This window comes from Acomys russatus, chromosome 19 (assembly GCF_903995435.1).
Source record: "Acomys russatus chromosome 19, mAcoRus1.1, whole genome shotgun sequence".
NCBI lineage: Eukaryota > Metazoa > Chordata > Mammalia > Rodentia > Muridae > Acomys > Acomys russatus.
Genome location: NC_067155.1, coordinates 14,901,324 through 14,925,011, shown reverse-complemented (window position 1 = coordinate 14,925,011; position 23,688 = coordinate 14,901,324). Strand labels below are relative to the sequence as shown.

General features: G+C 48.3%; 1 protein-coding gene across 3 annotated transcripts in view; it reads left to right on the top strand.

Moving 5' to 3' along the window:
• Positions 1 to 3,560: 3,560 nt before the first annotated feature.
• The window catches only part of LOC127203712 (zinc finger protein 235-like), a 301,721-nt gene continuing 281,593 nt past the window's right edge, over positions 3,561 to 23,688 (top strand). The window contains exons 1-4 of one of the 3 annotated variants that reach the window (XM_051162560.1): positions 3,561 to 3,650; positions 7,552 to 7,590; positions 11,075 to 11,201; positions 17,669 to 19,037. In XM_051162560.1, the coding sequence (XP_051018517.1) occupies positions 7,576 to 7,590; positions 11,075 to 11,201; positions 17,669 to 18,990 (1,464 nt within the window). In that variant the 5' untranslated portion in view covers positions 3,561 to 3,650; positions 7,552 to 7,575 and the 3' untranslated portion in view covers positions 18,991 to 19,037. Of the gene's footprint in view, positions 3,651 to 3,735; positions 3,826 to 7,551; positions 7,591 to 11,074; positions 11,202 to 17,668; positions 19,038 to 23,688 lie in introns of those variants that run through there. The other 2 variants (XM_051162558.1, XM_051162559.1) reach the window with 2 other exon arrangements.

Sequence of the window (23,688 nt, the reverse complement as noted above, 5' to 3'; positions counted from 1 at the left end):
AATATATCTTGCTGGATTATACAGTAGGGCTACATTAAACTTTACAGAAAGCTTAAAAAATTGTAAATTATGTGTGTGTGTCTGTCTCAGTGTATGTCTATATATGTGCAGGTGCACAGAGGGCAGTCCCCAGATCCCATGGAGCTGTGGTGACAGGTGGTTGTAACTTGCTGGATATGTGGCTGGCGCTGAGTTTGGGCTTTGTTTCATTTTTTTTTTTTTGTCCCCCTCTCCCCTTGAGGTTTGTCATCAACAATTAATTCATTGCAGCTAACTTTGCATAAGTATGAGGTCAAACAGAAATCTAATTTGCTCCATCCTCAGTACTGAATTTCTGTCACACTTGAGTGAAAAAGCCACGCATTCATCTCTTCCTGGTCTCTGGGTCTCCTGATGCTCTTGTGTGTTGTTTTGCCTGATACTGTGTAAGCAGACAAGTTAAAGAGAGAGAGAGAGAGAGAGAGAAAGACGCCTCAGAGCTGAAGAGGTGGCTCAGGGGTATATAGCACTGGCTTCTCTTCCAGACTTCTGAGTTCAGTTGCTAGCAACCATCAATAATGAGATCTGGTGCCCTCTTCCAGCACAGGTGTACATGCAGGGAAAACATTGTATACATAATAAATAAATCTTTAAAAAAAAAAAGAAATAAAAACAGTAGTTTCATATGCCTCACTGGAATTGGTGTGATTCTTCCAGCTTCATTTATTTATTTTTTTGAAAATTAATTTGACCATTTTTCTTTTCTCTTTTGGATAACAAAAAGTATTTCACCAAAACATAAGATTAACATAAGTTTTCACACAAGCCATATAAAATGGTCACAAGCTTCCTTCCTTCCTTCCTTCCTTCCTTCCTTCCTTCCTTCCTTTCTCTCTCCCTTCTTTTCTCATTCCTCTTCTTTTTGGGGGGAGATGGGTAAGGGGGTAGGGGTAGGGGCAGAGAGTTTACACTTGACAGCAAAGTCACAGCACATTCTGCAATACCAGTTAACTGTATTAAACCACTGCAGTTGGATCTCGTGAGGGGGGAAGGAGAGAAATGAGACCATAAAACAAACGAAACAACGTTCTTAAAAAAAAATTAAAATAAAGACACCCATTCCCCTGGCAGCTAACCCTGACAACTGCCTTCATTCTTAGTGCTTGGTACTTAAACCACAGTGGGGACAGGGAAAGAAGTCAATGCTTTCTGTTGGGGGTAGATCTGATGTATTTTGATGCTAATTAATAAAAATCCATCGCCTGGGCAGGGAAAATGAGGTCGGTGTGGTTCATGTTCCCAGCCTTGGAGACAGAGAATCTTGGGAAGAAGAGGAGAGAGCAAGGGGAAGAGAGGAGAGGAAGGCCGCCATGGGTTAGATGGTGGAGGAAAAGCACATGGTTGCCGTGGATGGAGGATTTGGCCCAGATGAAGAACATTAACAAGTATTTGGGATTACGGATGGGAGGTAGTTTGATTAGAAACAGATGGCAAGGGATTGTGGCAGGTATGGGATACCCTGCCCTACTATCAAAAGTAGTTCAGGGTATCAATGTCTGCCCTGCCCCAGGTTAACTAAGGCTATCTTAAAATATAATAGTGTCTGCGTCTTGACTGATTCCTAGCGGGTTATACTGCCATAATAATCATAGGCCAGAGAACAAACAATTATTAGGCCCTATTGGTAATAAAACTACAGGTGGCGCCCAATATGGGGCCTAATAATATTAGTAGTTTATCGACAAGTGGCATAGTGAGTTATCACAATTGATTGTTAACTGTCAGTTACAGACTGAACTCCTCTTCTACACGTCCCCCCTCCTCACTGCACTTGACTAGTGAGAGGAGAAGAAGGCCACCATGGGTTAGATGGTGGAGGAGAAAGATGTGGCCAGCGTGGATGGCCCAGATGAAGAACATTAGCAAGTATATGGGAAAATGGATGGGTGATAGACGCAGACGGAGTCTATTAGAAGCAGATGGCACGGGATTGGGGCAGGGATCCCGTCCCTGTTTCCAACATCGAAACATCTTGGAGCATACTTCCAGCCCCTACACTTGCTTTACAACATGAACCAGGACAAGACTGAGCTTTGCTAGTGTGCATGTCCTCACTAAAAATGAAGGTGCCTGGGCTTTTCATCTGAAATGTTTGTAAGACTGTGTCCATTCAATGCCAACAACGAAAGAAGAAGTCTCTACAGAACAGAACAGATGTACACTTGATGATATAAATACAATTCATGGCATACAGTCTTGTCTGAGAATTCACCATTTCTATGGCTTTGGGCTTCCCAGCTCTTCCATGGTCTGGCCACTTGATTTGCTAAGGGATCATCTGGATTCAGAGCGCATAACAAGCCCGGATTGATAGCAGAACTGTGAATCTGCTGAGCCAGGGAGCCAATTACCTTTCAAACTAGCCAAACATAGTCTACCCAGATGTCCCTTCCATCCCCCACGAGGTTCTCTGTGTAGCCTCTGCTGTCCTGGACTCGCTTTGTAGACCAGGCTGGCCTCAAACTCACAGAGATCCTCCTGCCTCTGCCTCCCAGAGTGCTGCGATTACAGGCTTGTGCCCCCACACCCTTTTTCTATAGATTTATTTGTTATGTATACAGTGTATACAGCGTTCTGCCTGCATGTACCCCTGCAGGCCAGAAGAGGGCACCAGATCTCATTATAGATGGTTGTGAGCCACCATGTGGTTGCTGAGAATTGAACTCAGGACCTTTGGAAGAGCAGCCAATGGTCTTAACCTCTGAACTATCTCTCCAGCTCTCCTTGCTTGTCTTATTAGGAATATAAATTTTGGTACTGTAGGTGCTGACTCCATTCTGTTAGAAGTCTAGCGGACTCTATGAAACGCTTAGGTTTTTACTAAGACAGCTTAAGCCTGAGTTTCTGTTTCCCAAGAAAAGGAACTTTAGTCTCAAAGAAAACCACAAGATGGCCTCAGCAGCTGTTCCCTAGCAACTGCCTATCAGAGAATGTCTGGGAAGGCCTGAAGACCAGATGGCCCCAAATCCAGACGTGACAAGGGACCATGTGTACATTGTGACCGGTTGCGGCCAATTAGAAGAAAGTAAGACCCCGCCCCCCATTACGTAAGTGAAACTCGAACCAATGATTATCACTCCCCAGCGGAATTTCCCCAGCCTACTGTAACCGCGATGAAAGCCTTTCCTTGTCTGAAGCCCCGTATTCTCCTTCCTTAGCCGCTGCTTTGGTGACAGGGAAGAGTCCCTGCTTAAGCCTGAATGAACCTGCATCTCAAGTGGCTCCTGAGTGGTCTTTGGCGATCTGGGTTGCATAATGCGGACCTGAAAAGTTCCGCGGAGGACCAGGGAAAGGGCTGCGTGGCACAAACACACTCCGCAGAGCTGCTAGACTCCCGGGCACACTCCACTAGACTAGAGTGCTTCATGGGTTCCCTCACCCACTGCTGGAAATGTAGCTCAGCCTTCCCAGGATGTGGGGCTTACAGAGAGCTGACATGGAGGCTTCTGGGAAGTGTAGTTTAAGTTCTCTGAGCCTTGCTGTGCAGCTTCTGCGCAGGCCGAGGAGAGGCTTTCGGGAATCCCAGGTGGTTTCAGTTAGCATCCACTCCCTTGTTCTCCCGCGAGTGTCCTCCTTTCCGCAGCTTCCGCGACTGATCCCTGGATCTGGAGTTTTGCGGGGTCGGTGGCGGGCGGCCGCAGGGGCGTCGGCTCCAGGCTGGCGAGGCGGAAGCCCTGGGCCGCCAGTGAGCCTCCCTACATCCCGCAGAGATCATTGCACTGACTGGGTCTCAGTGTGTGGCTCGGTCACCCTCCTGCCTCAGCCTTGGGTGTGCTGCGATGACAGGTGTGGGCCATCACGCCTTGCTTCACTGCTGTCGTCTGGAGCTGGGGTGCGGAGGGCCATGCTGATAGGGTCATTTGGGAAATTGGTGTGGCAGGTGCCACCTGACCTGGCCCTGAAGGTTCTAGGACTCAATTCAGGGAACCGGGATAGGTGGAGGTTTGTTGTAAGCCTGTGATGTAGAAGGGTAGATGGAGTCATTGTGGCTTTCCACGATGTCAAAATCTAGTAAGTGATGAGAAAGTCACAAGGTATGTCAGTTCATAGGCTGCAGCTTGCCAAGGAATCTCGATTTCGTTGGTAATTAATCCCGGGTTTTAAAAAAAATTATTAATTTATTCAGATTACAACTCAATTGCCATCCCATCACTTGTATCCTCCCATTCCTCCCTCCCGCTTTCACCCTATTCCCTTCCCCTAGGTCTATGACCAAGAGGTCCTCCCCCAATATATGGTCATAGGCTATTAAGTCTCATCTTGGTAGCCTGCTTATTCTTTCTTGGAGTGCCACCAGGCCTCCCCCACCAAGGGGAGGTGGTCAAATATGGGGCACCAGAATCCCGGCCCAGGTTCTTTTATTCTGAGCTTAATAACTAATGATAAATCTCAGACCACGGGTCACTTGGTGTGCTCTCTCTCTCTCTCTCTCTCTCTCTCTCTCTCTCTCTCTCTCTCTCTCTCTCTCTCACACACACACACACACACACACACACACACACACACACACACACACACGGGCTCTTGCAGGCAGAGCCCAGCAGAGGGTTAGATATGCATCTTCAGGAGAAGACACAGATGAGGGCGGGGCAGGGGTGGACTTAAGAGCTAGTGTGACCTGAGCTGATCTTCACAGGCAGGATTAGCTGGAATGGAGCTGGGAACAATGACAGGAATCCTTCACTGAACAAGGCTCCTGACAAGTGCCCAGGGTACAAGGTAGTGTGCCTGCCGCATTGGGGTTCCTTGGTCCAGGAGTTACATGCGCTTCTGGTCAGGTTGATGAGCTTGTGTTTGGTGTTTTCAGTGTGATTTGGTCTCTCAGTCTCCCTCCCTCCCCCCTCTTTCCCTCCCTCCCCTTTCTTCCTTCCTCTTCTTCTTTCTCTCTTTCTCCCCAACCTCCATCTTTTTTGAGATAGGCTCTGTGTGTGTGTCCCTTGCTGTTATGGAACTCACTCTGTAGACCAGGTTGGGCTTTGAACTCACAGAGAACTGCCTGCCTCTGCCTCCCGAGTGCTAGGACTAACGTCTACTCTATCTTTTAATGATAATCTATCTCACTAAAGCACAGAACCGCCTGGGACTATAACCAGAGTTTTAGCCAAAGTCCTTCGGAAACCCTAGTAGGCTCCACTCAGCCGTCTGTCCCTATCTGACCAGAGACAAGTCATGGCAAGATGCAGAGAGAGGAGACTGAAACACAGTAGCCACATTGGGACTTAGAGATGGAGAGGTCTGGTGACACCTCCTCTCTGACTTCATGGTCCTGACTTGAACTTTAGGTTTAAATACAGTAACAGAGCCAGCAGGATGGCTCAGCGGGAAGAGTGCTTGCTGCCAAGTGTGGTGACCCGTGTTCAACCCCCAGGATGAACCAATTCCTGCCACAGGTATTCTCTTTTGGTGGCCCCACGTGCGCCCTACACACCCTAACTAAACATAATAAAATAAATTGATAGGGGAAGAGTGGTGGCAAATGTGTGTATAACAAAGCAGCCCTGCAGGGTCTTCCTGTCTTTGTTTAGACGCAGATCCCTCAAGGTGGCTTTATACGTAGTTAATGGTTGGCATTGCTTCGGCCACCCCACCTCACCCCCATTTGTTACAGGGTGCCTCTTCTCTAACATAGCTAACTGTTCCTATCTTTGGGGGGGCCCTGTCCACCTATAATCAAGGTGATGGCCAGTTTGGGACAGTGACTCATCTTGAGGCCTTCAGGCGAGAGCGCTGGTGTCAGGCGCACAGCTTTGGTTTCCTCGAAGCATATCCTTCACCTCTGACCTTTCTTCGCTCCAGAATCTGCCTCTCGCCCCTTTCTGTCAGCACTCACTTCTCTCTGTGACTCCCGCCCATCTGGTTTGGCCTTTAGAAGCAACAGAGGGACAAGGCTTGGAATCCTAGCCACGGAATGAAGCTGGCTTCAGGGACCCCACCTGCCTCTGACCTCGTGTGCTCATGGGGGCAACCATGGTCCTCTGTGTTGGTAAGAATGCCCTCAGACACCAGGTACCTCATCAAGCGTGCTGCCTGTGTATGCTCATGACTCGCCATCATAATCCTGGGACTGATATGCTATCTCTGTCTTTCTTATAGCTGAGGATGTGCATAGAGGTTTAGGTGTTGGCACCCAGCCTGCATAGCGGCTTCTTCTTTGCAGGTATGTGTGACGAGCCTTCCGTGAACTGCGTGCTAGCAGGCATGTGCTACACAGAGCCCCTCCTGTGCCGAACAATAGCATGTTTCTAGCTTTCATAATGACTTTTGAGAAAGGAACCCACACTGGAAAAAAAATATTGTACCTGTGTGATGCGTATGGGAAAAGCTTCCAGAAGAGGTTCTTCCTTCAACTCACCAGAAGGTCCACACTGGAGAGAAATCGTACAATTGCAAGCAGTGTGGGAAAGGCTTCAGTTGGAGCTCATACCTTCAAACCCACCAGAGAGTTCACACTGGAGAAAAAAAAAAATGTACCAGTGTGAGGAATGTGGGGAGGGCGTCAGCTGGAGAAAGAGTCTCACTGTATAATCCAGGCCAACTTGAACTGATAGCAATCCTCCTGCCTCAGTCTTTCCTGAACGTCAGAACTGTAGGTGTGTGACATCATACCAAGCTCTCGTTTCAGTCCAGCGATGATGGTTCCTGTAGTTTTTAAATTCCAATTACATTGACGTAGGAGAGATACACATGTTTTTGTGTTGATCCCAAGTGTGGGATGGGGAACAGACTAGTGAGGGAGCTTGGAAGTTGCCAGTTGAAAACATCCTAGTAGAGCCTCTGAGAGGATACACACACACACACACACACACACACACACACACGAGCCCAAAACAAGAGAAGAGGCTGAAGAGAGAAGACTTGGGATTGGTTTGGATGTTCATCAACACTTTGAGAGACTCTCCAAGAGAGAATTGCTCCAGGAAAGGCTTCAAGGCTTTGGGCTCCGGCTGAGGCTCTGGACCTCAGCTGCTGTCCCAGGTCCCAGCAGCAACCTTGGTTGAATTGCTGGTTTGCTGAGGTCCTGCTGACTACGCCAGGAGACTTGTTCCTTGGAACTGATCTCCTTAAGGTTTCATTATTGTGTCCTTTAATCTCCTTTTCCTATTGGTTTGGGCTAGTCGAGCCATAAGTGAGGTACGCTCTGTTAGTGAGTTTATAATACAATATAATTGTTAAGAAAATTGAGCCTACATGTTGACGAGGAAAAAAATGTGGCTACCTGTGATTCACAGAGCTGGCGGCGCCATTCAGTGGCCGCTGTTTCCATGGGAAAGCCTTTCATGGCTCGCCTCTTAGCTTGGTGAGTCCACAAAGCCTTGTGTGTTTGGAAAGCTGGCTGTCACGCAGCCTGGCTCCTCGACCACTGACTTGTCCCCCGTTGTCTACTGTCCCAGCATGACAGTCAGATTCAGACATGAGAAAGGAGAGCATCTTTATGAAGCACAGGTAGACGCTCACGGTTTTTTGTTTTTGTTTGATGGATTGTTTCTTCTTCCCTCCTTGCACCTTCCTAAGACCCAGCCATTCCCCAGGAGGACAATGACCAAGGTCAAGGTGAGTTGGGCTGCCTGTTCTTTGCGTGTTTACTGATTTACCTGTCGAGTGGATGTGGCTGTTGAGAGGGACACATGTGCCACAGCCTGGTGGGCATGTGGAGGTCAGAGGACAACTCGTGGCTCTCTCTCCCCAACCTGTGCATACTGGGGATGGACCTCAGGGGAGTAGCCTCAGTTTCCCAGACTTGGTGGTGAGCACCTTCCCTCCTGAGCTGTCTCACTGGCCCTTACATTTTCATCTCTTTTCTCTCAAAGGCAGCGGTTCTCAGCCTCCCTAAGGCCGGGACCCTTGAATACAGTTCCTTGTGATGGGGTGACACCCCCCCATCCATAAAATCATTTTTGTTGCTACTTCGTAACTGTAAGCATGGTACTGTTATAAATTGTAATGTAAATATCTGGTATTTGACCCCTGTGAAAGGGTCATTTGACCCTCCAAGGGTTCATGACCCACAGATTGAGAACCGCAGCTTAAAAGTTCCTCATATCTCCTTGCTTCTTAGGAAGTATTAAGGAGAATTGCTTACATTTAAGAAACTCTTTTTTTGTTTGTTTTTTGAGATAGGGGTTCTCTCTGTGTAGCCTTGCCTGTCCTTCTTTGTAGACCAGGCTGCCTTGGAACTCACATAGATCCTCCTGCCTCCGCCTCCCTGAGAGCTTGGATTAGAGGCGTGTGCCACAGCACCTGGCTTGAGAAGGTCTTGAAGGCCAGATGCCGATCACCCTGTGTTTGGCAGGTGGTACACAGCTGTAATCTCAGCCCTCAGGGATGCAGAGGCAGGGGGATCTCTGTGAGTTTGAGGCCAGCCTGGCCTACAAAGCAAGTACAAGACAGCCAGGGCCACACAGAGAAACTCTGTCTTGAAATTAAAAAAAAAAAAAATCACTTTGTGTTTTATTATCACTTAATGTTTGTTTTGTTTCTATCACTTTATACTTGGATGAATAAAATAATAGAAACAAGGGCTGGAAAGATGCTCGGTGCCAAAGAGCACTGATTGCATCAGGTGGCTCAAAACAGCTTGAAACGCCAGCTTCAGGGGACCTGACTCTGTCTTCTGGCCTCTTAGGACACCTCCACATACACATAATTAAAAGCTATAAAGATTTTTTTAAAAATAATAAAAGTGTTGGCAGTTTAATGCCAGCACTTGGTAGGCAGAGGCAGGCAGATCTCTGAGAGTGTAAGGTCAGCCTGGTCTACATAGCGAGGTCCAGGACTGCCAAGGTGGTGCAGAGAAGCCCTGTCTTGAAAAAAAAAAAAAAAAAAAAAAAAAAGCAAAGAACCAACCAACCAACACCAACACCAAAATAATAATAGTAGTAAACTTAAATACGAGTGAGTTTACAAGCACAGACTAGAAAAGCTCATGACAGTGTCATTCAGGTTGGGACACTTTGAGATCCGCAACGCTGGGTGGAGATTGAGAGGGAGAAGGTTTCCTACCTGCATGCTAAGCGTGGAAATCAGGGCAGGATATTAGCGTGGGCATTTTAGCGCCCTGGCTTTGATCCCCCAGCAGTGGGGAATAAACATCCGCTAAGCTTAACAGAATTTTAAAACAGAGCTTGTAAACATAATTTTATAAGATTGTAACAGAATTTGTAAACGGAATGTAGGCGGGATTTTCCATAGCTGTAAGCTAATACTCTAGTTAAAATATGAAGAAAAAGTGCCAAAGAGAAATTAACACGGGGCTAGGGACAAGGCTTAATGGGTAGAGTGCTTGCCTTGCCTTGCATGCTTAAGGCCCCAGGTTCAATTCCCAGCTCCCCGTATTCCAGTTATGGTGCCACACACCTGTGATCCCACTACTCAGGAAACAGAGGCAGGGGCATTAGAGCAGTGCAGGGTCATCCTTGGCTACATAGCAAGTGTGAAGCCAGCCTAAGCTAGAAGTGCAGGGTCATCCTTGACTACATAGAAAGTGTGAAGCCAGCCTAAGCTGAGAAGTACAGGGTCATCCTTGGCTACATAGCAAGTGTGAAGCCAGCCTAAGCTAGAAGTGCGGGGTCATCCTTGGCTACACAGCAAGTATGAAGCCAGCCTAAGCTAGAAGTGCGGGGTCATCCTTGGCTACATAGAAAGTGTGAAGCCAGCCTAAGCTGAGAAGTACAGGGTCATTCTTGGCTACACAGCAAGTGTGAAGCCAGCCTAAGCTAGAAGTGTGGGGTCATCCTTGGCTACATAGCAAGTGTGAAGCCAGCCTAAGCTGAGAAGTACAGGGTCATTCTTGGCTACACAGCAAGTGTGAAGCCAGCCTAAGCTAGAAGTGTGGGGTCATCCTTGGCTACATAGAAAGTGTGAAGCCAGCCTAAGCTGAGAAGTACAGGGTCATCCTTGGCTACACAGCAAATGTGAAGCCAGTCTCAGCTAGAAGTGTGGGGTTATCCTTGGCTACATAGCAAGTATGAAGCCAGCCTAAGCTAGAAGTGCAGGGTCATCCTTGGCTACACAGCAAGTGTGAAGCCAGCCTCAGCTAGAAGGCTGCATCTCAAAACAAAAATTACAATATATATAGAGAAAAATAACCATGATTAGTAACAATATGAAAATATATTACTTTTCTGGACAGTGGGGGCTCATGCCTTTAATTCCACCACTCGGGAGGCAGAAGCAGGTGGATCTCTGTGAGTTCAAGGCCAGCCTGATCTACAGAGTGAGTTCTAGGACAGCCAGGGCTACACAGAGAAACCCTGTCTTGAAATACAAAAAAGGAAGAAAATATATTATTTTACTGACATAAGTAAATACAATATATCAAGTTGTTTTTCACTGATTTAAATTATGATTTATTTATTTATTTTTACATTTATTTTGAGTATGTGAGTATATTTGGAGAGCAACCCATAGGAGTCAGTTCTCTCCTTCCACCATGTGGCTCCCGGGGATTGAACTTGGGATCTCTGGCTTGGTAGCTTTTACCCACTGAACTGTCTCTTGCTAGTGCAGATTTTTGTTATGGGTTCCGTGTTGTGTGGCATGCAGAACCAAGGATCTTTATATTCATGTTAGGGAAAGACTATGATAGCCAAACAAACAAAAACAAAAAACAACCAAAACTAAACTAAAAAAACAAAACAAACAAACAAAAAACACCGCAAGCATTCTATAATTTAAAAATTGTGCATTTGTTGATATTGCAGTTTTAACAAGTGAGAAAACAGACAGCTGTCTTTATATGTAGAGAGCGATCCTTTTGTGAGTTTTCTTTTTGTTTGCTTTATGTTTCTGAGGCAGGGTTCCATCCTGTCCTGGAACTCAACATGGCTGCAACTGATAAGTCACCATCTTGCCTTGTACCAGCCTTTCACACACTGGAATTACAAGCACTAAGCCCCATACCCAGTGTATGCTGTGCTGGGGGACGTGACCCAGGGTTCTGTGGATGCTGGGAAGGCACCCCACGGCCTGACCCCCATCCCAGCCTCAGTTACCCTTTGTTGAAAGATTCAGGTGGGCCTGTGTTTGCTGTCACCAGGAGGCGGTGACGTTCAGGGACGTGGCCGTGGTCTTCAGTGAGGAGGAGCTGGGGCTGCTGGATGCTGACCAGAGGAAGCTGTACCGTGACGTGATGCTGGAGACCTTCAGGAACCTTCTGTCAGTGGGTGAGGATGGGTGTGTGGCAGACAATGGCTGCTGTGTGCATGCAGCTCCTTCAGGGGGCTCTAGAGTTTTAATCATTGTGAGGTTCAGAGCTAAGTTTTTCCAGCGTTCCTCTGCCACCTAACACGTGTGTTTTGTATATGAACAGCATGGGTGGGCTGATGCTATGTTTTCGTGCCTTTTCTAATTGTAATTATCTCCACACGTGTATCGAATATATGAGCTTTTTTTTTTTTTTTTTTTTTTTTTTTTTTTTTTACCGAGACAGGGTCTCTCTGTGTAGCTTTGTAGACCAGGCTGGCCTTGAAATCACAGTGATCCACCTGCCTCTGCCTCCTGAGTGCCAGGATTAAAGGTGTGCACCACCCCTGGCTGCTCTTGCAGAGAACCTGAGTTTGGTTCTTAGCACCCACGTGGCAGCTTTACAGTCACGTGTAATGCCAGCCAATCTGACTTCCTCATCTCAACCCAACAGGCACTAGACATGCACACGGTGCACAGACATACATGCAGGCAAAACTCATACACGTAAAATAAATAAACCTTAAGTTAAAAAAAAATGACTTAGTGTGCATTTGTATGTATGTGGGTGCATATGTGCCCTGGTATGCATATGGGAGTGAGAGGTCAACTTGTGGGAGTTGGTGCTTTCCTTACACCACGTGAAGCCTGGGAATTGAACTCAGGTCTTTGGGCTTGGCAGCAGGTGCTTTTTCCCTTAAAACTGTCTCGCTGGCCCTCTATGGACAATATTTAATGAAACAAAAAGAAAAAGTAGGGTAGAAAAACAATGCATGGTGCTGCACACCTTTAATTCTGGCACTTGAGAGGCAGAGGCAGGCCTCTGTGAGTTCGAGGCCAGCCTGGCCTACAGAGTGAGATCCAGGACAGCCAGGGCTACACAGAGGAACCCTGTCTCCAAGTGGGGAAGGAGGTTACAATAATCAGAAACCTTGGTGGTAGCTTCTTTTTTTTTTTTTTAGTTTTTGAGACAGGGTTTCTCTGTGTAGCCTTGGCCGTCCTGGACTTGCTCTGTAGACCAGGCTGGCCTCGAACTCACAGCGATCCGCCTGCCTCTGCCTCCCGAGTGCTGGGATTAAAGGCGTGCGCCACCACGCCCGGCGGTGGTAGCTTCTTATTGCAGTAAAAACTATAGCTTGTGGCCAAAAATAACATAAGACACATGTATGGGTGTGTCTGTGTAAGTGTGCCTGAGTGTGTATGGGTGTGAGACTATTCTAGACTCTGTTTCGATTATACATTTGTAAGTGTGAGTGTACGTGCATGAGTGTGAATGTGTATGTGTGTGAGGATGTGGTCTGCATGTGTGTGTGAGTGTGAGTGAGCATGCGTGTGAGTGTGTATGTGGTCTGTGTGAGTGTGTGTGCGTGTGTATATGAGTGTGTGTGTATGGTCTGTGTGTGAGTTTGAGTGTATGTATGTGTGTGTGTCTGTGGTCTGTGTGTGTATGTGTGTGAGGATGTGGTCTATGTGTGTATGTGTGTGAGGATGTGGTCTGTATGTGTATGTGTGTGTGAGTGAGCATGAGTGTGTATAAGTGTGTATGAGTGTGTGTATGTGGTCTGTGTGTGAGTATGAGTGTGTATATGTGTATATGAGTGTGTATACGTGGTCTGTGTATGTGTGTATGTGTGTTTATGGTCTCTCTGTGTGTGTGTGTATGAGTGTCTGTGTATGTAGTCTGTGTGTGAGTTTGAGTGTATGTATGTGTGTGTGTCTGTGGTCTGTGTGTGTATGTGTGTGAGGATGTGGTCTGCATGTGTGTGTGTGTGAGTGAGCATGAGTGTGAGTGTGTATGTGGTCTATGTGTATCTGTGTGTGTGTGTATCAGTGTGTGTGTGAGGATGTGGTCTGTATGTGTATGTGAGTGAGTGTGCATGAGTGTGTGTAAGTGTGTATGAGTGTGTGTATGTGGTCTGTGTGTGAGTATGAGTGTATGTGGTCTGTGTGTATCAGTGTGTTTATGTGCATATGAGTGTGTGTGAGGATATGGTCTGTATGTGTATGTGTGTGTGAGTGCATGAGTGTGTATGTGGTCTGTGTGTATGTATGTGAGTGTGTGTGAGGATGTGGTCTGTGTGTGTGAGTGTGTGCGAGTGTGTATGAGTGTGTGTGGATGTGTGGTGATGAAGGTTGAACCAGGGCCTTATATGTGCTGGGCAAGTGCTCTGCAGTGATGATAAATTCCTAATACTGTTTTCCGTTTTTATCTGGGGTGAGGGCTCCCTAACAGTTCAGGCTGTCCTTGCACTCACTCTGCCCCGAGCAGGCTTTGAACCTGTGACCCTCCTGCCTTAGCTTAAAGCCACCAGTCCCTGTGAAAATGGACCTTTCTAAAAATGTATGCTAATGTCTGTATCTTTTGTGTCTTTTACATATATTTGTTTTGTTATGACACAGTTAGGGATATTGGAAAACAGGCCAGAGGCAGAAGGATCACTATGACTTGGAAGACTAGCCTGGGGCCTAGAGTGAAACTCTTATCTCAAACACCAGCACTTAGGAGGCAGAGGCAGGCGGATCTCCGAGTTCAAGGGCAGCCTGGTCTATGGAGTTCCAGGACAGCCAGGGTTACACAGAGGAGCCCTGTCTGGAAAAACTAACAAACAAAAAACCCCAAACGGCAAGTTTGGAAAACACACACTGGAGGGTGCGTGTGTGGTGGAGTGCACATGCACACGTGCGTGCCACAATATGCATGTGGAAGTCAGAGGACAACTTGTGGATGTCACGTCTCTCTTGCACAATGTGGGTCCCAGGAATGGAACTCAGGTCATCATCCGTGGCAGCAAATGATTTCACCTTCTGAACCATCTTGCTGACCTACTCGTGAATTTATTTTCTCTTATTAAGGTTGATTATGTGTGTGTGTGTGTGAGTGTGTGTGTGTGTGTGTGTGTGTGTGTGTGTGTGTGTCTGTGGGTACCCACAGCGGCCAGAAGAGGGTTTTGTATCCCCTGGAGCTATAGTTACTGGCTGTAGTGAGCCACCCGATTGTGGGTGTTGGGAAACTAACTTGGGTCCTCTGCCAGAACCGTAAGTGCTCTTAACTGCTGAGCCACCTCTGCAGCTCTGAGCTAGTTATAAATAAACTTCTTCATAGGGCCACAGACCATTGCATTAACTTGTCCACCAGTTCCAGAGAGAGCATGAGGTGGCTGCAGGCGAGGCCAGCGAGGCTCTGAGCCTGTCCAGCTCATCTTCTTGGGCACTGTATCTGTGCCAATGTCAGCCTGAGCCAAGGCCCTAGAGAGACTCGTCCGGGTTTACAATACTCCAGTGTGGCCACCTGCACTTTCATTCTCTGCTCCCACAGGCTCCTTTGGACGTCAGCCACATCATGGCTTCCTGCAACTGCTGTATCTCAGTGACTTTATCTGACGAAGTCAAATCTGGGGCTTACAGGGTCCCTTCTGCGCCATACTTATGTAAATGTTACCCCTTAGTCACTTTACTCACAGTGGCCTCCTTGGTGTATTCACACATGCTCTTCTCTCCTTGCCTGCTTTGAAATGTCAAGCGTGTTCCTGACCTGAGATCCTCCTGACTCCTCCCTGGGATAATGCTGGTCTCTTCTCAGCTCTGACAACATACAAGGGGTCTTCTTTCTTTCTTTTTTTTTTTTTCCTCTTTCCTCCCCTCACCCTGTTTTGTTTTTTTCTGTCCAACCACTGATCATCACTGTGTGCAGTTCTACCATGCATAGGTCTCACTGTGTTCCTGCTGCAGTATGGCCTCAGGAGAGGAGAAACTGTCAGTTTTCATTGCTTCGTCTTCAGCGCCCGGAGCAGACCTGTGGAGGGCAGCCGTGCTGTAAACATCTGTGGAGCAGATGAATGCATTTATAGTGGCTATGTGGATTTTCTTCCACTTAGTCAAGGAGATATATAATGGTTGGCGAACTCACAAATGCATAATTAAAACACAGTCTAGACATCTCTTGACATCTCATTATCAAGACATCTCCAAGAAGTCTAATTCAAGTTTTCTAGGTGCCTTTGCAGATGGATAGCTCAATAGACTGATTAATCGACCTATAGGTAGATGTTTGTTATCTGAACACTGTAGCCTCCATCTGCTGTAACAAGAGTGTAGGTGGTGCCCAACGTGGGGCTTGAACCCACAAAAGATTGTAGGCACAAACTCCGGGTTTAGGTTCCAGCACTATAGTTAATCATGCTGATGACAATGACAATGATGATGATGATGAGGTGGAGGAGGAGGAGGAACAGGAGAAGGAGGAAGAGGAAGAAGAGGAGGAAGAGGAAGAGGAGGAAGAGGAAGAGGAGGAGGAAGAACAGGAGAAGGAGGAAGAGGAGGAGGAGGAAGAGGAACAGGAGAAGGAGGAAGAGGAGGAGGAAGAGGAAGAGGACCAGGAGAAGGAGGAAGAGGAGGAGGAGGAAGAAGAGGAGGAGGAGGAGGAAGAAGAGGAAGAGGAGGAGGAAGAGGAAGAGGACCAGGAGAAGGAGGAAGAGGAGGAGGAGGAAGAAGAGGAGGAAGAAGAGGAGGAGGAGAAGGAAGAAGAGGAAGAGGAGGAGGAGAAGGAGGAGGAGGAAGAGGAGGAAGAGGATACCCATAGGCTTAACTGGCTTATAAACAACTGAAACCTGGGTCTGGAGAAAATATGAGAACTGGCTGCTCTTGCAGAGGACCTGAGTTTGGTCCCTGCCCATATCAAGTGGTTCATGTTTATAACTCTAGCTCCAGGGTATCTGGTGCCCTCTTCTGACCTCAGGCAGGCGCGTGTGCGCACGCACACACGCACACACGCACACACGCGCACACACACACACACACACACACACACACACACACACACACACACACACACACACACACACCTTTTTCTCAAAACAACTGCTGGAGATGGAGAGACGACTCAGCAGTTAAGAGCCCTGGCTGCTATTGCAGAGGGCCCAGGTTTTATTTTCAGCACCTACACTGGGGCTCACAATGAACTGTAAGTCCAGTTCTGGGGGATATGACTCCCCCTTGTGGCCTCTGTGGGTAGTACGCACACATGTGGCGCACAGACATGCATGTAACCAGTTACTTTATGGGATTTTCTTTCTTCCATCCTTCTCCACCCTTTCAGCCCACTAATACCAGATAAAGGGGGCTGGGAGGACAGAAAAGAGAGGAAAGAGATCCCTGGATAAAGTCAAGGCTCAGAAGGGTGTGGCATTGTCATTAGACTACTTCCTGCTGATTAAAGGCGTCAAGTTTTGGGGGGCAAGTTGACCTTCTCCTTAATCGTCAGGATATCTAATTTATTTTCCTACTTGCTTCTTTTTGCATGACTACTTACAAACAGCACCCCCCCCCCCACACACACACGATGACCAACAACTCCTGCTACCAGGGCTCTAGCAGTCAAATAGCCTCTGCAAAGTCCCCAGAATTTCAAATGTCAAACTATCTGCAGCTGGCAAAACCACGCCTCTCCTAGAGCACGAGGCAAGTCATAGTCAGCTGCTGCAAAGCAGCCCCAGATCCCCCACACCTGGCATTAAAATGAAAACATTCTTATATTTCTCTGCTTTTTGTTTGTTTTTGTGGGTTTTTTTTTTTTGGTTTGGCTTTTGTATGTTTGTTTGTTTTTGTTTTTTCAAGAAAGGGTTTCTGTGTGTAGCCTTGGCTGTCCTGGACTCACTTTGTAGACCAGGCTGGCCTCGAACTCACAGCGATCCGCCTGCCTCTGCCTCCCGAGTGCTGGGATTAAAGGCGTGTGCCACCAGTGCCTGGCTATTTCTGTGCTTTTTAAAGAAAAGAAAATTCCAGAATTTTGCACTACCCATGCATGCAGGCAAACACTTGCCACATAAAATAAAAATAGAAACAGACAGGCAGAACTATGTCTCATGGTTCAGGAAACACCAAATAGATCTGATTCCTGAGAGGGACTGCTTCCAGGGTTATGGACAGCTTTTTGCTTTGTCTCCTTGGGTGGAAGGGCAAGGAGCCTTTCGTGGGCCCCTTTATGTGTCACTAACCATTCATGAGATCTCCAGCTGCATGACGGTAATTGCCTCCTTAGTGCCAGCCCCCTGGGGGTCAGGATTGTACTCATCTTAAGCAGAGTGTCTTTTCCCCATAGTGAGTCACATTCATTTGGTGGCGAGTCCAGGACATCCAAGGCTACACATAGAAACCACCCCCCGCCCCTCTCTCTCTCAAAAAAAAGAATTTTAACTTGTCACCTGTGATACTTTATAGGGCTCATGATGGTTCTTGTTAATATGTGATGAGTGGGCGCTGTGGCATTGGCCTCAGCTGCTGGGCGCGTCAGTGAGGTGACAGGGCACTCATGCTAACGGGGAAGGCAACCTTTCTCTGGTTCAGTGAATGAAGCCTTAGGCTGTGGTCTTGACTGTATGTACAACGGCAACATCAGCCAACACGTCGTTCACGCGCTCCACCTCTCTCTGAACTCTCTATATGCTTTTAGGAGACAGGAATCTACAGGAGACGGACCCTCTTCAGGAAGGAGGGTTGAGGTACCTGCCACATGACGAGCTTTTCTGCTCGCAAATCTGGCAACAAGTTACGAGGGAGTTAACCAAGGCTCGAGATTGCACGGTAAACACCGGAGGAACTGGCTCTCCGTTGAAACAAGATGCGCATTGGGAAGATGAAGGGTTCAGTAAACTTTCCGGTCATAACTCGGAGTTTCAGCTCCGCTGCGGAATAGGTGGTAGCAAAAACCATCACAGGGAGGAGATGAAAGAGAAAGACTATACCGCGGACTCGCCCCATCTTGGGGCTAACAGGCAAGCCGCTGCAGGGGAGAAGAGGTACAAATGTGGAAAATGTGATAACTCCTTCTGCCGGTTGTCAGGTCTTCAAGCCCATCAGGTGAGGCACACTGGAGCGAAACCGTACACATGTGAGGAGTGTGGAAAGGGCTTTACTCGGGCTTCGACCCTTCTGGACCATCAGAGAGGCCACACCGGAAACAAGCCCTATCAGTGTGATGCTTGCTGGAAGAGTTTCTGTCACAGCTCCGAGTTTAACAATCACCTAAGAGTCCACACGGGCGAAAAGCCCTATCGATGCGAGGAGTGTGGCAAAGGCTTTAGCCAGGTTTCACATCTCCTGGCCCATCAGAGAGGCCACACGGGGGAGAAACCCTACCGATGTAACACTTGCGGCAGGGGCTTCAGCCGGAGTTCGGATCTTACCGTCCACCGTAGAATCCACACCGGAGAGAAACCCTATGGATGCGACAAGTGTGGGAAAGCCTTCACGCGCGTCTCCACTCTCCAAGTGCATCAGCGGGTCCACAGCGAAGACAAACCTTACCAGTGCGCGGAGTGCGGGAAGGGCTTCACCGTAGAGTCACACCTCCAAGCCCACCGGAGGTCCCACACCGGAGAGAGACCCTATCAGTGTGAGGAGTGCGGGAGAGGCTTCTGCAGGGCTTCCAATTTCCTGGCTCACCGTGGGGTCCACACAGGTGAAAAGCCATACCGGTGCGACGTGTGTGGGAGACGCTTCCGGCAGAGGTCCTACCTCCACGACCACCGCAGAATCCACACTGGAGAGAAGCCGTACACGTGCGAGGAGTGTGGCAAAGGCTTCAGTTGGAGCTCGTACCTCAAAGCCCACCAGAGAGTTCACACAGGTGAAAAACCGTACCGGTGCGAGGAGTGCGGGAAGGGTTTCAGCTGGGGCTCTAGTCTCCTCATTCACCAGCGCAGCCATGCCGAGGAGAAGGGTCACGAGGATTTCCCGGCATCAGTGGGCTCACACAGGAAGCGACCTCTGTGAGCGTTTATGCTTTGCTATTTCAGACGGAAGCTGCTGGAAGGTCCTGTTTCTTAAGAGTTGTCAAGATAGGCAAAGGAGCTATGTTTAAAAAAAAAAGGGGGGGGGGGGAGAATCACTGTCTGAATTGCAACAGGATGCGTTACAATGATTGGGAGACCACCAAGCAGAGAAGCCTTCTAAGTTGAAGCCATTGCAGACGTCATGCAGAACCTTGACACATGGAGATAAGTTGACAGTGATCTGGACAGATCTGAGTCCTAAGACGGAAAGGACCGGATCTGTTGTTCCACAAGAGCAAAGTTTCTTAAGCCGCTGCTTGCAACCCCACATGGGGCTTGTGGAACTGGACGTGGCAGTCGCAAGATATTTGGCCACACTACGAGCTTTGCGCCCATCCGGCGTGAGCAAGACCTCAAAATCCAACAGGGAATAAATCTAAGGGGCATCTTGCCATTGTGTGACTTTGCTGCAGCCTTTCTCAGAACACACAGCGTCAGCACTTTCACCTCACTGTCACCATACACAGGGTCCCCAGGGGCTACCTGACGTGCCTCTGCTCAGGGCCAACGCTCTTGTCTTGTCATGAATCGTAGTGCTTTCTACCACGGGCACGTTTTTTTCTGGCCTACGGTATTTTCCTGCTGTGCTTAATATATCCCAGTGCTTAAATATTGAACTAGTTTTAGCTACATACTATGTTGTGTCTCGGCGTGATTTCAAATGTCCCCAGGACTCCTCCTACCTTCAGAAAGTGTTCCACGACACTACTATGCAACTTTCCTTTTGTCGTTAATAAATTGTCACTTTTAAAAACTGTTTCCAAATGCAGTTCTTCCTGATTCACAGTGGGTGTTGGTTTCCCGGTGGAAGCCAAGAAAACTCACTTCAGAGACAGAAGCTTAAAATGAGACCTTTATTTCCTGAGCTCAGGGAGGTGGCCAGTTTGGGATCTGAACCCAAAGGGAGATTGTTTCAGCATTTTTATAGGACGAGAGCACAAAGGGCGGGGCCTGCCTGTAGCACTGTCCAATCACATTTTGATATGAGGGGTTGAGCAAGGGAGTTTCCACCAATCAGGATAGGACTAGGTCCCTGGGCCTGGGCACATGAATTTGTTCGCCCCTGCCAGCAAGATGGAGACGTTGTCCCTGAGGTGTCTGGACTCAGACAACTGTCTCCTTGCTACAGAAGCTGTTCAGCTATTGGGAAGTCTCCAGCTCCCCAAGGGCCTGTTTCTCCGTACGATTAAATGGAGTCCGAAAGCGAAATGGTAGCACTTAGAATATGTTTCTTTTGCTCGTGCCCAACAAAATTTTTGACTTGTAGACATGCGTCATGTACCTACATACCCAAGCAGTGCCCAAGACATCATATGCCTTCAGCAAATTATTAAATCAGGTTTGAGAAAAGTAGGTATTTGAAGGTTTTTTTTTTTTTATCCAATCCATTGCTGACGAAAATTTCTATAAAATTGTCCCTAGGAATCTTGAAGGACATTTAAGTTATACACACAGGCTAACTTTCCTAGCCCTGTGGAGCTTGTATATTGTCTATTAAAGTAACGGTCTTAGCACATTGGTGGCTTCTGAAATCAGTGGGCTGTGGCCAGCTTATTTGCATGCTTGTCCCGCACTGAGATGTATTTGTATGGAGTCAACCAAGCACAGACATCAACTTTATTGCTTCCTGAATTTTGACAAGTGTGTACCCTTCTGTGGTTATCTACATCAGCGGTATACAATGTGACCAATCCACAGAAATGGGCCTTGGAGCCGTTTCTAGTCCCATCTTCAGTGCCAACAAGTGTCATGGTTTCTGAGCTGCAGATTTGTCACATCCATTCTTGGCGTTTGTATATCGATGCAAGATGTTTTCGCACATGGAGTCCGACTAACCCCTCTCCATTTATTCAGAAAACATTAGGCAAAACCCAATATTCATTCAAGATGAAAAAAATATTCCATGAGGTCAGAGGTAAATATGGAGTCTTGTAAGCTAAGAATTTTAATGGAATCATATACAGTAAGGCTGACTTGGTTATATAATTGTAGATTTGGCAGATGTTTACTGTGAGGTAATGCCCACCAACACACTGATGTGTCAGCTTCCTCACTGAATCCTTTTCCCATTTCTGCCCTCAACAAACACTGATTCTTGTTATGTTGTATTGTCCCACTTTTCCAGAATGTTATAAATAAAACTCTATACTAGTGGCCTGTTGTGCCCATCTTCTTTCACTTGGCATAATTTTTGTTTTTGTTTGTTTTTTGAGACAGGGTTTCTCTGTGTAGGCCTGGCTATCCTGGAACTCACTCTGTAGACCAGGCTGGCCTTAAACCCAGAGATCCACCTGCCTCTGCCTCCCGAGTGCTGGGTTAGAGGTGTGCGCCACCACTGCCTGGTGGTGTAATTACTGGGGATTGAATCCATGGCTCCAGATGTAAGCACATGTTCTACCACTGGCCTACGGTCCGTAAGGCTTCCGTTATGCTTTTTCATTGCCCAATAGTATTCTTTTGTATGGATATACCACATTTGGTTTGGTGATCATGAAGAAAAAAAAAAGCAGCCATAAATCAATTGGAAACAATGTTCTGTATCAACCTAGGGTTCCCTTTGCCTTCATAAACATCTAGATGCAAGTTGGCTAGCTTTTATTTTATTTTTTAAACAACAGTAGCCTGTTCTTGCTCCTTGCCAGCCCTCCAGCCCACTCCCTTCAACTGTTCCTCCCTCAGTTTCCCAGCAGTCTGCTCGAAGAGTCCTTTCTTCCTGTATCCCTAATAACATCAGCCCCAATTTATAACTGTTCTAGCCCATCTGCTCAGCTCAGCTTCTCCAGGCTCAAGACAGTATCTCCTGTCTCCTAACCATGCCTTCCCCACCAACTGCCTTCTCTTCCTCTCGTTCTGCTAGCCTCCCCCCACCCACCTCCCCCTCCCCCCTGAGGCCTTTAAATATCCTATCCTGTTCCCAGACTTCTGAGAGGTCATAGGGTGAAGCCGTTGTAACAGCTAAGAATTCTTGTTTTTATTTTTTTCCGAGACAGGGTCTCTCTGTGTAGTCCTGGCTTTCCTGGCCTCGAACTCAGAGATCCACCTGCCTCTGCATCCTGAGTGCTAACAGCTAAGGATTCTTAAAGGGCCAGTTAAGTAGAAACTGGGGACCCTTTCAAGGGCCTGGCACACAAGATAAATCACACTACACCTCCTTCCCTCGCCCCGCCGCGATTGTTTTAGTTACTAATTACACTGTTTTGAAGCTGCTCTGAATGTTCCCTGTAGCTATGTTACTGTTGTGATTTTTGCTTCTCCACTCCTTCCAGGGTCATTTTTTTTTTTTTCGGGGGCGGGGGGTGTTCTCAGGTGTCTGATGGTCTCAGGTGTGATCTTTCTGGTAATCTCTCAGGAGCACATCTACAACCAAGACCCTAACAGCAATTCTTCTCTTTCCTGTAACTTGGTACTGTTTCCTGAACCTTCTATATCCATTCCTGGACTGTCTTCTAGCATCTTGTATTCTGGAGTTCCCCGCTGAAGTCTCTTAATCTCCGCCCCTAGCCCTATGAACCTTTGGTTTGTAGCCCTGATTCAGACTAGTCTGTCTTAGGGAGTATGAGAAATGGGGGGGGGGGGGGGAATACCACCACCACCAGGGAAATTCAATACAGGAGGGCGGTACTCCTCCTCCGGCTTCTGGGACGGGCCATCCAAGCCTCTGCATCCTCACTTCCGTTACCACGGAGCCAAGCGCCGCAGTTGTCTCCACGCGGAATTCTGGGATATCGTCAGCTTCAGGTTGGCTTGTTTAGCAACCCGTCATCCGGGTTTGGGTTGTTTTAGCCAAAGACCTCTAGGATGTCCCCTAGAGGCGTCTGAGATGGACAGTTCTTCCATATGAGGCGAGAAGGAAGGAGTGAGGTTTGAAAGGTAAGGGGCAGCGACGTGCACCGGAGGCAGCAGCGTGCCTGGGTCTGCGGGCCCTCAGTGCAAGCCGCTCCCGCGGCTCCCCTCCCCCGCCCCGCAGCCCCTCTTCCCCTGCTTGCTGCCCTCGCTCTTGGCCTGAAGTCCCCTCTCTCCGCCTGCTGCTCCCTCTCCTGGCCTGCAGCCCCCTCTCTCGCCTGTGCCCGCCCTTCCCTTCCTGCAACTCCCCTACTCTCCTGCAGCTCCTGTACCCTCCTGTGGCTCCCTTCCCGCCCGTAGTCCCCTCCCCCCTCGCACCCTTCCTGCCTGGGGTCCCCTCCCGCCTCGCACCCTTCCTCCCCCTCACCCCCCAGCTTGTAGCCCGTCGGGCCTGCAGCCCCCTTCCCTTCCTGCAGCCCTCTCCCCCGCCCAGCAGCCCTCTTCCCCCCCTGTAGCCCCCTTCCCCGCTACAGCCCCCTTCCCCCCTCTGCAGCGCCCCTCCCTCCTGCAGGCCCTCTTTCCCCTCCTTCAGACCCCTCCTCCCTCCTGCGGCTCCCCCTCCCGGCCTACAGCCCAGCTTCTCCCGCCCCACAGCGGGCTCTGCCTCTGTGGTGCTAGCTGGTCGGATCCCTCTGTGCATTTTACTGGCTGTTTTACAGAAGAGAGAAGTTAGACATTCCTAGTACATCTTTGGAGGGAAATGCTCAAAACCGCCTGGCATGTGAACCGGCAAGCTCCGGGTTGTGCCCACCTTTATAGAAAAGGGAGCTGGCTACTTGCCAGAACCCTGAGACTT